Source organism: Cupressus sempervirens, chromosome 4 (genome assembly GCF_028749045.1).
Source record: "Cupressus sempervirens isolate cs-2001-9-10 chromosome 4, ASM2874904v1, whole genome shotgun sequence".
Classification (NCBI taxonomy): domain Eukaryota; kingdom Viridiplantae; phylum Streptophyta; class Pinopsida; order Cupressales; family Cupressaceae; genus Cupressus; species Cupressus sempervirens.
The window spans coordinates 318,924,407-318,938,089 of record NC_143121.1 but is presented as its reverse complement, the minus strand read 5'-3'; the positions used below and the strand labels follow the sequence as shown (position 1 = coordinate 318,938,089).

The 13,683-nt window shown below is 35.4% G+C and overlaps 1 protein-coding gene across 2 annotated transcripts in view; it reads left to right on the top strand.

Moving 5' to 3' along the window:
• LOC149561311 (protein SEMI-ROLLED LEAF 2-like) overlaps positions 1-13,683 on the top strand; it is a 165,388-nt gene that overhangs the window by 115,271 nt on the left and 36,434 nt on the right. For both annotated transcript variants that reach the window (XM_089825066.1, XM_089825067.1), the window contains 2 exons: positions 4,773-5,162; positions 5,496-5,645. In XM_089825066.1, the coding sequence (XP_089681192.1) occupies positions 4,773-5,162; positions 5,496-5,645 (540 nt within the window). The remainder of the gene's footprint in view (positions 1-4,772; positions 5,163-5,495; positions 5,646-13,683) is intronic.

Genomic DNA, 13,683 nt, shown 5'->3' with positions numbered 1-13,683 from the left:
TCTTCGCATTTAAAACATAATCCTTTCTTAAATAGTTTATCTCTATTTTTAAGTGCTTCCATCCCTTGGCATCACTGCCTTGGGCTCCACTGTTCTTTACAAAAATACCATGTTTTATCTTTATTTTCCCCTTTTGATCCTTAATACTTATTTGGAGTTTTAGGAGGATAAGATCTGAATCTTTCCTTGGATGTGTTGGTTTCCACTTTCCTTGGCTTTTGGATGGCTTCTTCCGCAATTTGGGTTTCTAAAGGATTGACTATGTTCTTGATCGAATCTTTTAGACCTTCTACAAATAAATATGTAAGTCTTTTTTGGGATATGTCGGGAATCCTGACTTAAAGTTTTTGGAAGTCATTTGCAAATTCTTCTACCGACCCATGCTGTCAAATTCTTCTACCGACCCATGCTGTTTTAGATCAGTTAGTTCTTTGAAATACCATTTAGCTTGAACCTGATCAAACCGTTTGGTAAGCTTTTGAGAGAATTCCTGGTAGGAAGTTATGTTGTGATGGCCTAGGGAGAGAAGACCATTGTGCCACCATTCATGTGCAATTCCTTCTAAATGGAGTATGGCAAATTGGAGAGCATCTTCTTTGGTCATCGGGCTAAGAGTAAAATAAGTATTTAATATTTGGAGCCATACATGCGCCGTTATTTTTCTTGATCTATCAAAATTTGGTAGTATGACTTTGTTCACTTTGTGTTTAAGATCTTTGTGAGTGGAGTGTATTCAAGAATGAAGTGGGATTTTTTGGAGCGAAAGCATATGGTACATGAGCTGAGTTTATGAGGATGTTTTTCAAGAACGTTTTTTAAATCCCAAGTACATGTACAAGCAACACGAAGTTGTTGCACATGCAACTTGGAGAATTTAGATGGAAAATAGGAGCACATCATATACAACATGGAAATCTGAAAATGAAATGAGAAGACTTGCATAAACAAGACAGCAAAAATATATACAATAGAGCCTTATGAAAATGACAAAGAATCATACATTTTTCCTCAAGAAGCAAATGAAGAAGTCTTGTATCATCTTGCAAAAAAATCCGGAAAAGAGATTTCTTGGATTTAGAATGATTGCAAGATAGAGAGTTAAATAGACTTCAAGTCTTGATACAATCTTTGCCAAATTTGAGTCAAAATGCATAGCTTGACAAGTCTAGGGAGTTAGAGATTGAAATTGCACCATATTAGCAATCATTTTGACCAAGCAATGTGCAATGTGCAACGCCTATTGGAAATGGTGTCTAAAGTGTATAATGTAACTTGAAAGAGTTGTATGCAAGCTAAGACTTGTAGGAAATGCTTTAGAACTTACCTTGAGCCAAATAGTTGATGAAATGATGGTGTGAAATGCTCAAATGTAAGGCATTCTTGGGCAAATACATGCCTTAGATCGGTTGTGGAATGAGCAAAAACCTCTATAAATTCTTCTTTTTAATAGCTAGAAATGATCCTTGGCCAATTTCATGCAAAAAAGACCTAAAGATCTTGAAAAAGACTACCAAGTCTTGCACAAGTTATGAGTGATTGAAGGATGCTAATCCTGTTTTTCATGAAAATGCCCAAAATGGTGGACTTTCCCAAGCTAAACTCATGCAACTTTTAGTTTAAAACTGCCACTTTTGTTTGCAACCAAAACGCCTTGTAAAAAGAAGTCCTGATGTACTTTTAAATACCAAAAATATGTGCTTTTGGACCAAAAATTGCAACCCTCTCAAAACGCTTGTATAATGATTAAAGATGTGGTTTTAAAAGGAGGAAGCATGTGCTTTTGAGGGAATAATGGCCACCTATGAAGTCAACAGTTAGAAAATCACCAAGGACACACTTTTTGGTGGCCAAAGCATGTGCTCTTTGGTCCAAAATTGTCACCCTCATGTATTTTGGGTCTAAAGTGTATGTTAGAAAAGTAATGATGTGCTTTTCAATTGCAAAAGCATGTGTTTTGGAGTCCAAAATGCCTACCATATCCGTAAACATATTCAAACCTCTAGTAGAAGAAGTAATGACATGTTTTTGAGGAGGAATAACACATGGTTTTGCAATTGCATGTGCTTTTGCGTTCAAATTCCCCATCCAGATGCATTTTAATACTAACTCAAGTTAATAAACACATTAATAAGCTAAAAAATGCAATAACATGTGCTTTTTGGTTAAAATTCTCTACTTATAAGAACTTGAGGACAACACCACCACAGTACTTGGAATTGTCTGGGTACGAATCCAAATGAGTCCAACTTAAACATATTATTCTCTTAATGAGACCATAGACAAATTGGTTCTATTCTGATTGTGGTACATTTTAATATTTGATTCATTGAAGCAGTGTCAGAAAGGCAATTGTAAGTGGCATTTTTTAGTTTCCTCTTCATGTTTTGCCCAATATAAAAAGCTCTTGATAGAGTTTCTACAAAATCATTCCCATTGTCACACATACTCTTCCTGTTGTACCAATCTAGTTCTTTCAGTTGCGATTCCTCTTTGGACCAAACTATTTGTTTCTCATAGGACTTATTTAACCCACCGACTCTTTTCAGACATTGAACTTTTAGAATTGGAAATAGTTTTTGGGGGTGTCCTAAAGAATACCCAAACATCTTGGATTATGTTAATACATTCTCACTGGTCCTATTCTGCTTGTATGTTTAAAATTTTGAAACAAGAAAAGTCACTGTTTTTGAAATGGTTTAGCCACATTGGCACATGTGAGACCAGCTTACTAAGACTGCCAGGAAGAATTGAAACCTCAATGACAGGAAGTAAACCACCATGACAGATTGAAGCCACTGCCTAGTTTGGCTGGCCATTTTTTCATTGTTATAACTTCTCTTGAAAGATACAAATGCTACTGAGAGGGGGAGGGGTTGAATCAGTAGTTTTGGAAATTTAATAGAGACAAAACTAAGAAAAGAGCAGAGACAAGGACACAAAATGAAAATATATCACGTGGAAACCGTTTTGGGTAAAATTCATGGTTTACTAATCAGCTATCAATGGGCTGCAACCCCATACATTAGCAGAGTACAAACTCAATTTAAGGTTCCGACCAGTCTACAAATGAGCTCCAACTCATACAATCACAAGGCCACAACCATTACAGATGTGATGACAAACTCAATCAGCTTCTCCCTCCATTACAAAATAAGATAAAAGAAGAGTGCAGAGGATACAATATTAGTAGTTGCCTAACATCTCAATGCATAGTCAATGAACTTCTTCAAAGATTGTCTCTGCCAGCAACTGCACACTGTAAGGTCTAATCTTCCTCTCCCGGCACAGAATTTAGATCTTCCTTTTGATAAGCCTTTCAGTGTGCAAGTAATATCTTCAGTTCCCTCAAACTCTGTGATTACAACAGTATCAGATATTTTGATCAGAAGTTGCACGCACAACCAGCACCAATCCAACACAACTCTCGAATGTTTTTTTATACTGTCCTTTTCACAGTCGTATTGTGCTTTCAAGAAGAATCAATGCACCATATGTCATGCATGGCTGCATTCAAATGTCTCATCCTTCTTGTATTCCCCTACTTGCATCTCTCAATTTTTAAAATCTGAATGTTGCTCATACACACACACAGATCTGTTCTGTTGTCTATTACAAATTGGCCATATTGTACTGCCTTCCTTCAACTTCTTCAGCACTATATCTTTTGTCAAATATAATCACTTATTTTTTGAAAAAGGTAACCACGACATTCATCTACCCGCAGCTGTATTTTTCACATCTTTCAAAACATTGTTTTGTATAGCATTCTTGTCACACTTGTTGACCCATTATCAGGCAATCTGAACAATAAAAGTTCCTTGCTGCTGTTTTATCGTTGCAGTATTAGTTCCTTCTATGTTCGCACAACATAGATATTTGTTTAAAATGGCACCTCATCATATTTTTTTCAGACTCATACACACTCTAATGTAACTGCCTTTTTCAACCACTGCATATGCAAACACACCTGACCATATTTGGTAGACTCTGGAATACCTGTTTTAACAAGCATACAGTTAATTCCTCCACCTGTCTTAAAGATATGGATGTTTTTAGAGCCCTGATGTAGATTCCTCACAAACAGCACAGATGTCATTCTCCATGACACAAGTAATGGTTCCGTTCGAAATTGCTACTTGTCATTGGATGCATAAAACACACACAATTATTGCCTTCCATGGATGGTATCTTTGCTCAAATTCTGAAACAAACATTATACCTGCGATATCAGGGAAATACTTGTAATATTCCTATCGACATGCATCTCCAGGCGATCAAAAACGACAACACAGATAATCATTTTGGTATATGAGAGTCATAAACATATTCGTTGCTCAAACAAACATCACATTAGTTCTGCCAACACATCACGTAGGCAAGCAACCAGAAAACAGGTAAGGAAGCAATTTGCACAGCCAACCAGTTCACAAGCAACCAAGGACTCTTACACAGCTGCCACCATTAATTCACAGAGGCAACTAACTGAATCAATGAAAAATACCAACATCTCTTTGCCCCCTCCAATGTTTTGGTTGAAGTTTTTTCTTTTGTAAACTCAAAGTGATATTTTATAGATCTCTATGGATCAGGTAATGGATCTGGGTCACACAAGGTGACCGTGTCTGTTAGAACAAAGGGTTTATGGTTATCTTGCAGGTTCTTATATATCTTGTGAAATATAAGATTGTCTTTCTTCTTTCTTTATAAATTGAAATTTGGCATATTATTTTTTGGCCTTACACACTGAGTAATTTTTCAATCTTGTTTATCAGGGTTTTCCTGATTCTCTTTTCCACCAACTTTTACAAGCAATGATGCACCCTGATGTTGAAACGCGTGTAACTGCCCATCGAATTTTTGCTGTTCTTCTTGTTCCAACATCAGTCTCCCTGTCAGGCTCCCAACACGACTCAAAGAGGACATTTTCCAAGCCTGCTTCAGCATTTGGTTCTGCAACTGCATTGTTTGAAAAGCTTAGGAAAGAAAAGGTAGGCTCACAAGATGAGAAAAATGGCAGCGAGGCTTCTGGTGAAACAAAGGAAAGGGATGGTATTGAGGAAGAATGGAGGCAGGATGGTTTTCACAAAAGCCCCACTAGGTTTTATAGCATTAATCTTTCTGTTCCTGATATGCGAGCAATTTCAAGTAGCTCAATGGTGAATGTAAGTGACAAAAAATATCAGCATAATATTTTTTAATTTTAGGAACTATGAAATGAACTATAGGCTATACTAAAAGACTATTCTAAATGATGGAAAACTCTGCTAGTGTTTCTAAATAGTTGAGGCTATTTCCTTTTTCTATTTACAGAATTTGCCTGCACCGTGCAGGTAGTTTCTGCTTGATGATTTACCATCTTTTGTGGGCAGTAGTATGTGAGAGAGAGAGAGAGAGATAGAGAGAGAGTGTGTCATGCACAGATGATGTGTGAGACTGATCCACATGTATGAATGGAGATATTGTTTATAGAATTTTTCTTTCTTGTACTTATACAGGATGTGGGCGCAATGAGGCTTTCTGGTGATCAAGCAATTCAATTACTTTCTGCACTTTGGATTCAGGCAAACTTACCTGATAACATGCCTCCGAACTTTGAAGCAATTGCTCATACTTTCAGCCTAACATTGCTCTTCTCACAAACGAAGGTAATCTTTTTTTATAATTAGTCTCTTATTGTGAAGTCCACTTTTCCAGACTTGAAATGGGAGATATTTAGCTTTATTATCTTGTTTGGAGCTTTCTACATCATCAGCGGTGTGACATAGTGAAATTCTTTGTCTAAAGATAGTGAAGATTAGAAAAATGTATTTTTCTGCCATACAAGAAATCTTACTGTATAAAAATGTAATTAATGATTGTCGGTTTCTTGTAATTTTGATTTTTTCTCTATTTTTATTATGCATCTCCTCTTCACTCATTTTTCTTTGATATGGCTGGAAATTGACTGTAGTTTATGAAATATGCTACGATGGGATAAATCATAAAATCTTAAAGTCTAAATTTGCTTTACCTGTTGCATTTATCCTGACATGGTTACTTTTAAATTATTATTAGATCACTATATTAGAATATCAATGAAGTCAAGCGAGTTCATATTAAAGACAGAACATTTCCACAGTCTATTATATTTAGCTTGAAGTTTCTGGATTTGACCATCTAAGCATTTTTCCATCCATGTTTTGGATCATATTCCATGGTCTATCTTTAGGATACAGCTAGATATAAGAAATGGCTGGTAAACAAATAAATAATCAATTGTTAGGGTAGGTACCCATGTGGCTGCTAAGCTAACTTTGACTAGCAGCCACTTCTCACCATTTTTAAAAGCAATTTGTTGAGGTAGTGGCTCTGTTAATAACAAAATTTGGAAGCAAAATTTTAGGCAAATAAGAAAAGAAGAGGAAAAAAAACCATGGTAAAGACTTGGCATTTTTCCAATAAGAAGTTGCTGCTTACTTTCAGGCCTTCCTTTTTTTCAAAGTGTATTTATAGTTTTTAAGCAGCTTCTGCTTCATTAAAATTGGGAAAGATTCCAGTCTATCCTTTCCTTTTAATCAAAAAATATACATGGGAACAGTCTAGTTGTTTAAATCTAAGCAGAAATTGTGCATATCCCATGGGGACATGGGTTAGCGTGTAAGTAAGTAGTTGTTGAGTTGAAAGCTATTTCCTTGAGGTGGTTGAGTAGAGTGGTTATTAGGTAGAGGAAAATTAGAAAACATTAGAAGCTAACGGATTGGAAAAGATTACAATCCAAAGTTCATCAGAATATAATATTTCATATTATTGAATGCATGTCTGTGTGAAATTCAAATCATGGTCAATCCCAGTTTTATGGTCCACCATTTTTCTACTGGAACTCATAGGATGGTTCCTATGAAGCAAAAGTTTTAAACATTATTCTGAATAAGGGTCAAGGTGTTCTTTTTAAATATATTAACATTTAAGTATATGAATTTTTCAAAGCATTGGGTCAATAAAATATTTTAGAGGGAGAAATGCATGCTGAAAATATGTGGCTGTAATTTGCCTATTATTGGTCAAGAGGAGGTAGCACATCATGAAATGTAGGGCATTTGACAAGGAGATAGTTTACACAGAATTATGTCTTTATTATGAATGAGGTAGGAGTTCTGGAAATGTAGACCATTTGATGAGGAGATAGATGGCACATAATTCTATATATTTATTATGAATGTGCCCACTACATCACAGTTGCAATGTATTGGTCATAATAAGCATACAGGGGATTTAATTATCCATCCAACTTTTAGTAGAACCAGGTTTAGCCAAAGTGAAACCAGAACAAGACAAAGTACTTAGGTCTGTATTAAATCCAAACAATAATAGAGAGCTGATCTATATTAAAGAACTGTATCGGTGATTTTACAATCCTATGTAAATGATAGCACAAGAAAACAACTCAAGTGGAATAAAATGTGTGGCCATGCTCGTTATGTCGAAGGAACCTTAAAAGCATAAGATAAATTACACACCACCTTGTTATTCATTTCCAAATATAAGAATAAATAAATATGAAAGAATAAAGCATATTATGTTTTGGACATCTACGCATGGGAAGGATTATAGCGGATGGTGTCAAAGATACACAGATTTCATTAACAGGGGAAAAAATCACGAAGCATATTATTTTTTGACCATTAGAACACGGGAAGGATTTCATAGGATAGTCTCAAAGACATTACAAATTTCATTAACAAGGGAAAAATAATAAAGCAGATCATTTTTTTGACATTAGAGAATGGGAGGGATTACATAGGATTATCTCAAAGACATTACAACTTTCATTAACAATGGGAAATTATGATTTTATCATATGGGTTATAGTATATACAATGCAATATATTAATGGGCAAATGCTATGTTATTGGTTCTAGCATAGATCCTAGTTCATGCTTGTGGATCCAACAATAGAAGATTCAAGGTTGAGTTCATTTCAAGTTCATCCTTACAAAAAAGTACAAAAATGGTGTGTATAGCTTAACACAATAAAAAAACCCATAATAAGTCTAATTCATTTAAAATATAAATGTTAAACATTACAAACTATTCATTGGTCAATTTTCAAGTTCATTATTAAATTAATAATAACATCAAGTTTCAACAACCAATTTTCAAGGTTTTCATAACCATCAACACCAACAACATGTTGGATGTAGGAACATTCAAAGAACCACAAGCAATGCAATTGCCACTCGCTCTAAAAGTTTGCTCACTTTTTGATCTCAAGTGTAACATGTTGGGTCGTGGAAGAAGTATCCAATTGTAAATTTGCTTTGGCTCCATGTCCCGAAACATCAAGGGGGTCTATGGGTAGTGATCTAGTGGGGTTAAGGGGCATCACTTCTATAGGGGGCTTTGCCAGGCTCGAGTGAACATGCAAAACTACATAGACCGTCATGGTGCACACCGATATCATAATTAAAAAAAAAATGATGTCAAAGGTGGACAAAAAAACAAAAAAGTAAGAAAAACGAATGGATTTGTCCTATACTTGCTCGAGTTCTCTTGGATCCTAGGTTCATTGCAAATGAATCCAACCCCTCTTGAAGCCAAACTATATCTGTAGATGGATTGGACATAATCATAGATCTCGTTTGAACTAAATCTAGATCCAACCCATCCACTAACATAGGGAAAATAACTTGAAGAGCCCCTTGAACATGCCAATCACCAAAAATCCTACAATTGCTACACCTTGATCAAAGTTGGTTTAGGTTGTATTATTAAAATTATATTACGAGCTGCTTTAAAATAACCATATAAAGTTTTCAGTCGTATGGAAACATTAGCATCTAGGAGTTTTTGATCAACTACATAGTAGCCAAAGGATCACTTGCAACTAAATCAACATTCCACAGTATAGATAAGCAATAGAAATGCTATTAAGCTATATAATATATTAGATGCAATTTGAAATTGGATAACACCAAATATGTTAACTAGGGAAACCCTCGGCGGGGATGGTAGCCACAAAATGATCTACTAATATACAAGTTCCTTGTAAGAGGATGAACTCTGTTAGGAGTCAATGAAATACATTCATTACATATTAGTCCTTGTTAGGAGACATTGAATCCTTCTGAGGAGATTCCAACCTTGTTAGGAGTTGTGCCAATCTGTTAGGAGTTGTAGAAGGCAGATGGACCCATTGTCCAAACAACTTCAGGGGCAAGACCACTAAATTCACTGTCCAACTAGCATCTATATTATTCTTTTCAGAATAGTAGAAATGCAGTTGATCTCAACAACTCAAGTTCTTGCCCTGTCCTCTTATCGTCCCTCTTCCGCACAAAAACACTTCTCAGATCTCAATGCGAGACCTGCAAACTCTTATCACAATGATTCGTTTGATCGCTTACTCACATTTAACAACCTTCTTCACTTATTGCATATGCTTAATCTTGTTACACACTTCATCACAAGGAAAATAAATTTCCTATATAGTATGTCCTCAAAATTCATTGAGTGAGCCTTGAGGATCTTCCAATTACAATTACATAGGACCTCATTAAGATACACACTACATACATCTTTTCATAATTACAAAAAACTGTTTGCTCACATTCTTCACAACTCCTTACAAGTGCGATCTTGAACTTTGCGCTCTCACTAACGTCATCATTAGGATGTCTTCATCTTCTGTCTAACTTCGCTCATCCTGATTCTATCCCTGTTAGTGTAATCACCTAAAAATGGTCATATAGACTATTAGCCCCCTTCTCAGCATTTTGGCTAAATTAATTTAATCATTTACCTAGACCAAATTGCTAATAATCAATTTATTTGATTATAACCTATAGTTTGACTATGCTATCCTAAGTTCATTATTTGATTAAAAGAACATGTCCCCTTTTAATTAAATAAAAGACCCCATTCTTATAACCCACTTAAAGTGCACACATAAAGTCCTTTTTCTATTTTGCAATTAAAAGAAAAGGCTTTGTGACTTTTGTCTTATATGACAAGTCAACTTATATTCTATTGGTTGATTTGTGTGTGCACATGGATCACTCCTATTTTCGAATTCCACCGTTGATCATCCACCATCTTCATCTTGATCTCCACCGTCCATACATCTTTAAAAGGGAGAGAGCTTTCCCCCTCAATCCATCCATCTTTTGAACATTGTTATGCTGCAGGTTTTCTAACAGGTTTTCTTTGGAGCTTTGTGGAGAACTTCTATTTCTTGTCTACATTCTCTCATACCATAGCATTTTAGCTTAGATTCATGTTGCATGTTAGTTTAGCTTCTATTTTGCAATAATCTATCTCACATAGCTTATTAATGGTATTGTAACACTCTCATCCATGCTTAGAATAGCTGCATTTTTCATATTCATTCTAGCTTAATCTTCATTTGCATTGCATTCTTGAGGAACTCCTTGGGACATTTGCATTCTTGCATCTTGTCTTTGGAACCTCCCATTGCATGGTTTACTAGCAAGAAGAGTATCTCTAAGGCTCATCTGAGAGCCCTTGAACTTGAAATACACTCTCTTGCACTCCGTGGATAGGGAGCTCTAAGCCGGCATTCAAGCATTCCGAACTCATGGAATCGTTTGGATAGAAGGGTTTAGAGTGGGACACTTTCGAGTGTACAGTTAGGAGTTATAATCCAATTATTAGAAACCTCTTCTCAAGAGCTCTGTCTGCAAATTGTCTTCTGTAAATCTCAAATAACTCTCACTAGTCTTCGACTTTTTGTACATGGTCTTAAGCATGTCATCAGGACACACTGTAGTAGATGTTCCCAACTGCGCTTGACCTCATATTCAATACTCGATCTATATGACCTCATCTTTGTTTGCTACTTTGCCAATTTTCATAGTATGTTGACATCAATGCTAAACATAGTCATGAATGCAACATCTAGTCATGTTGTCAATCTCTCCAATGCTCCAACAATGCTAGGATACTCCCCCATTGGAAAATCATCAGCATTCATGCTAACAATCTCCCCCTTAAGCATTGATGGTAACATAAATAAAAAACATCTGAGTTCCAAGAATAACAAACATACGGTTGTTGCTGTTGTTGCTCTTCATCTTTTCAAATCTTCTTCATCAATCAAATCTGAAATTGTCAGGAACAACTCTCCACCAACTGATTTTGCTCCCCCATTGACATATGTCTCTCTCCCTTATTAACATCAATCTTTTCTTCATAACTCTCTTCCATTCAAAGGACATACTTCTCTTCCCATTCATAGGAGAGGTTACTCACTCTCCCTATATGCACTCACTTCTCCCCATATGGACTCACTTCTCCTCTCTACATCGGAGATGGTTTTCATGTACTTACTCTACCCCGTTGATATCAATGACAAAGGCACCATTATGTCAATCTGCTACTCAAAGTCTTCAACCAGCTCAAGTGTCCAAAGACACTGTTCAATACTAGCTATCAAGAGTCCTTTATGACTTAGCTCAAACACAGATACTCCCCCATAAAGGAAGCATCAACATCCAGTCTAGATAAACAATAGTGCTCTGTACCATTAGACTGATGCAATCTGCATTATTTATGCTGAAGTAGGTAGGGGCATAACCCCAAGCATACCTCACAAGTACTCAAATGTATCTTTAGGCAAAGGCTTTGTAAATATCTTTGCAATCTACTCCTTTGTATTAGCATACTCCAAACTGATCTCTTTCTCTCAAACTTTCTCTCTCAAAACATGATACTTAATAGATATTTGCCTTGTCTTAGAATGTAACACATACTTCTTAGACATATTAATTGTTCTTGTGTTATCACAATGTATGGTAATAGGTTCTGAAAATTGTATCCCAATATCCTTCAACATTTGTTTCATCCACATGATCTGATTGCAATTGTTTGTTGCTACTATATACTTTGCTTCTGTTGTACTCTGTGAAATTCAGTCTTGTTTCTTGCTCAGCCAAGAAACCAATCTTCCTTCAAGGAAAAATGCTCCACCACTTGTACTCCTTCTGTCATCCATACTGCCTACCCAGTCCGCATTAGTATATGCACATAGAGTAAAGTCGTTTGATCTATCACACCATAACAAAAATTCAGGTGTACCCTTCAAATACCCGAATATCCTCTTTACTGCTGCATAGTATGATTCCTTAGTATCAACTTGAAATCTTGCTAGTATATCAACTGCATTTGCTATATCTGGTCTTCTGTGAGTCAGATATTGCAAACTTCCAATCATGAATTTGCACTTCTTTTGCTCAACTGTAGGTATCTCATCTTTGCTAGATAACTTGTGACCAATTATCATAGGTGTACCAACAGGCTTACAATTTTCTACGCCAAATTTCATCAATAAGTCATTCAAATACTTCGTCTAAGAAATGAAAATACCATTACTGTTTTGCACAATCTGCAACCCCAAAAAATACTTCATCTCACTAATCATACTCATCTCAAATTCCTTCTTTATTTCGTCAGCAAATTTCTCACTTGCTTCATCATCACCTCCAAAGATTATGTCATCCACAAATATCACAATGATGAATAAACCATTCTCAGTCTCTTTTAAATAGAAGTTACTATCTGCAGTACCTTTAGCAAATATCAGTTTTGCCAAATACTTGTCCAACCTCGCATACTAGGTTCTAGGTGCTTGCTTTAATCCATACAATGCTTTCTTCAGCTTGCATACCATATCTCCTTGTGTCAAAGAAAATCCTTCGGGCTGCTCAATATAGACTTCTCCTTCAAGTTCTCCAATCAGAAATGCTAACTTTACATCCATCTGATACACTTTGTACTTCTTATTTGTTGCATAAGCCAAGAACATTCTTATTGCTTCAATTCTGGCAATAGGTGGAAATGTCTCTTCATAGTCTATACCTTCTTGTTGTGAATATGCTTTGCATACCAGTTTAGCTTTGTTGCTCACAAGTTCACTTTGTTCATTCATTTTGTTTCTGAAAAGCCACTTATTTCCTATATAACTTTTGTCCTTAAGTCTAAGAACCAATTCCCATGTAACATTATTCACGATTTGATGCAGTTCTTTCTTCATTGCTTGAATCCAATGATCATCCTTGCAAGCTTCATATGCACTCCTAGGTTCATCCTGAGAAATCAGACACAACTCTTCATGTACTCTGCTTCTTGTCATAACTTCTCTGTCTTTGCTTCAAATAATTTGATCAGCTGTAATGTCTCCCATATACAGAATTGAATTTAATAAATAATATTAAATAAATGATTTAACATAAATTATTATTAAATACATCATTCTAACATAAATTATTATTAAATACATTTAAGAATTGATAAAATATAGTATTATATCCATTGATATAATGTGTAAATAAATAATTTTATAAGAGTAATCAATAATAATATATTATTAACATTTAATCAAGATAATAATAAATAAACAATATATAATAATAATATTACTATTATTATACATTCAAATAATTTAAATATGTAATTACAATTAATATACCCACCTTTGGGTCGGTGGGGGCCACACCAATAAGGTGGCATTTACCTTCCAAATCCCCCATTCCCATATTTATAGGAGACCGACTAACTATGGAAGAGGCATGTGGATTATGTAGCGTATAAAGAGGGACATATATCAAGATAGGAAGAGAGGGAATTGGAAATTTATTATTTAAAAAAAAAAAAAACATCTTTCTCTTTGGATAGGAGTACCTGGAACAT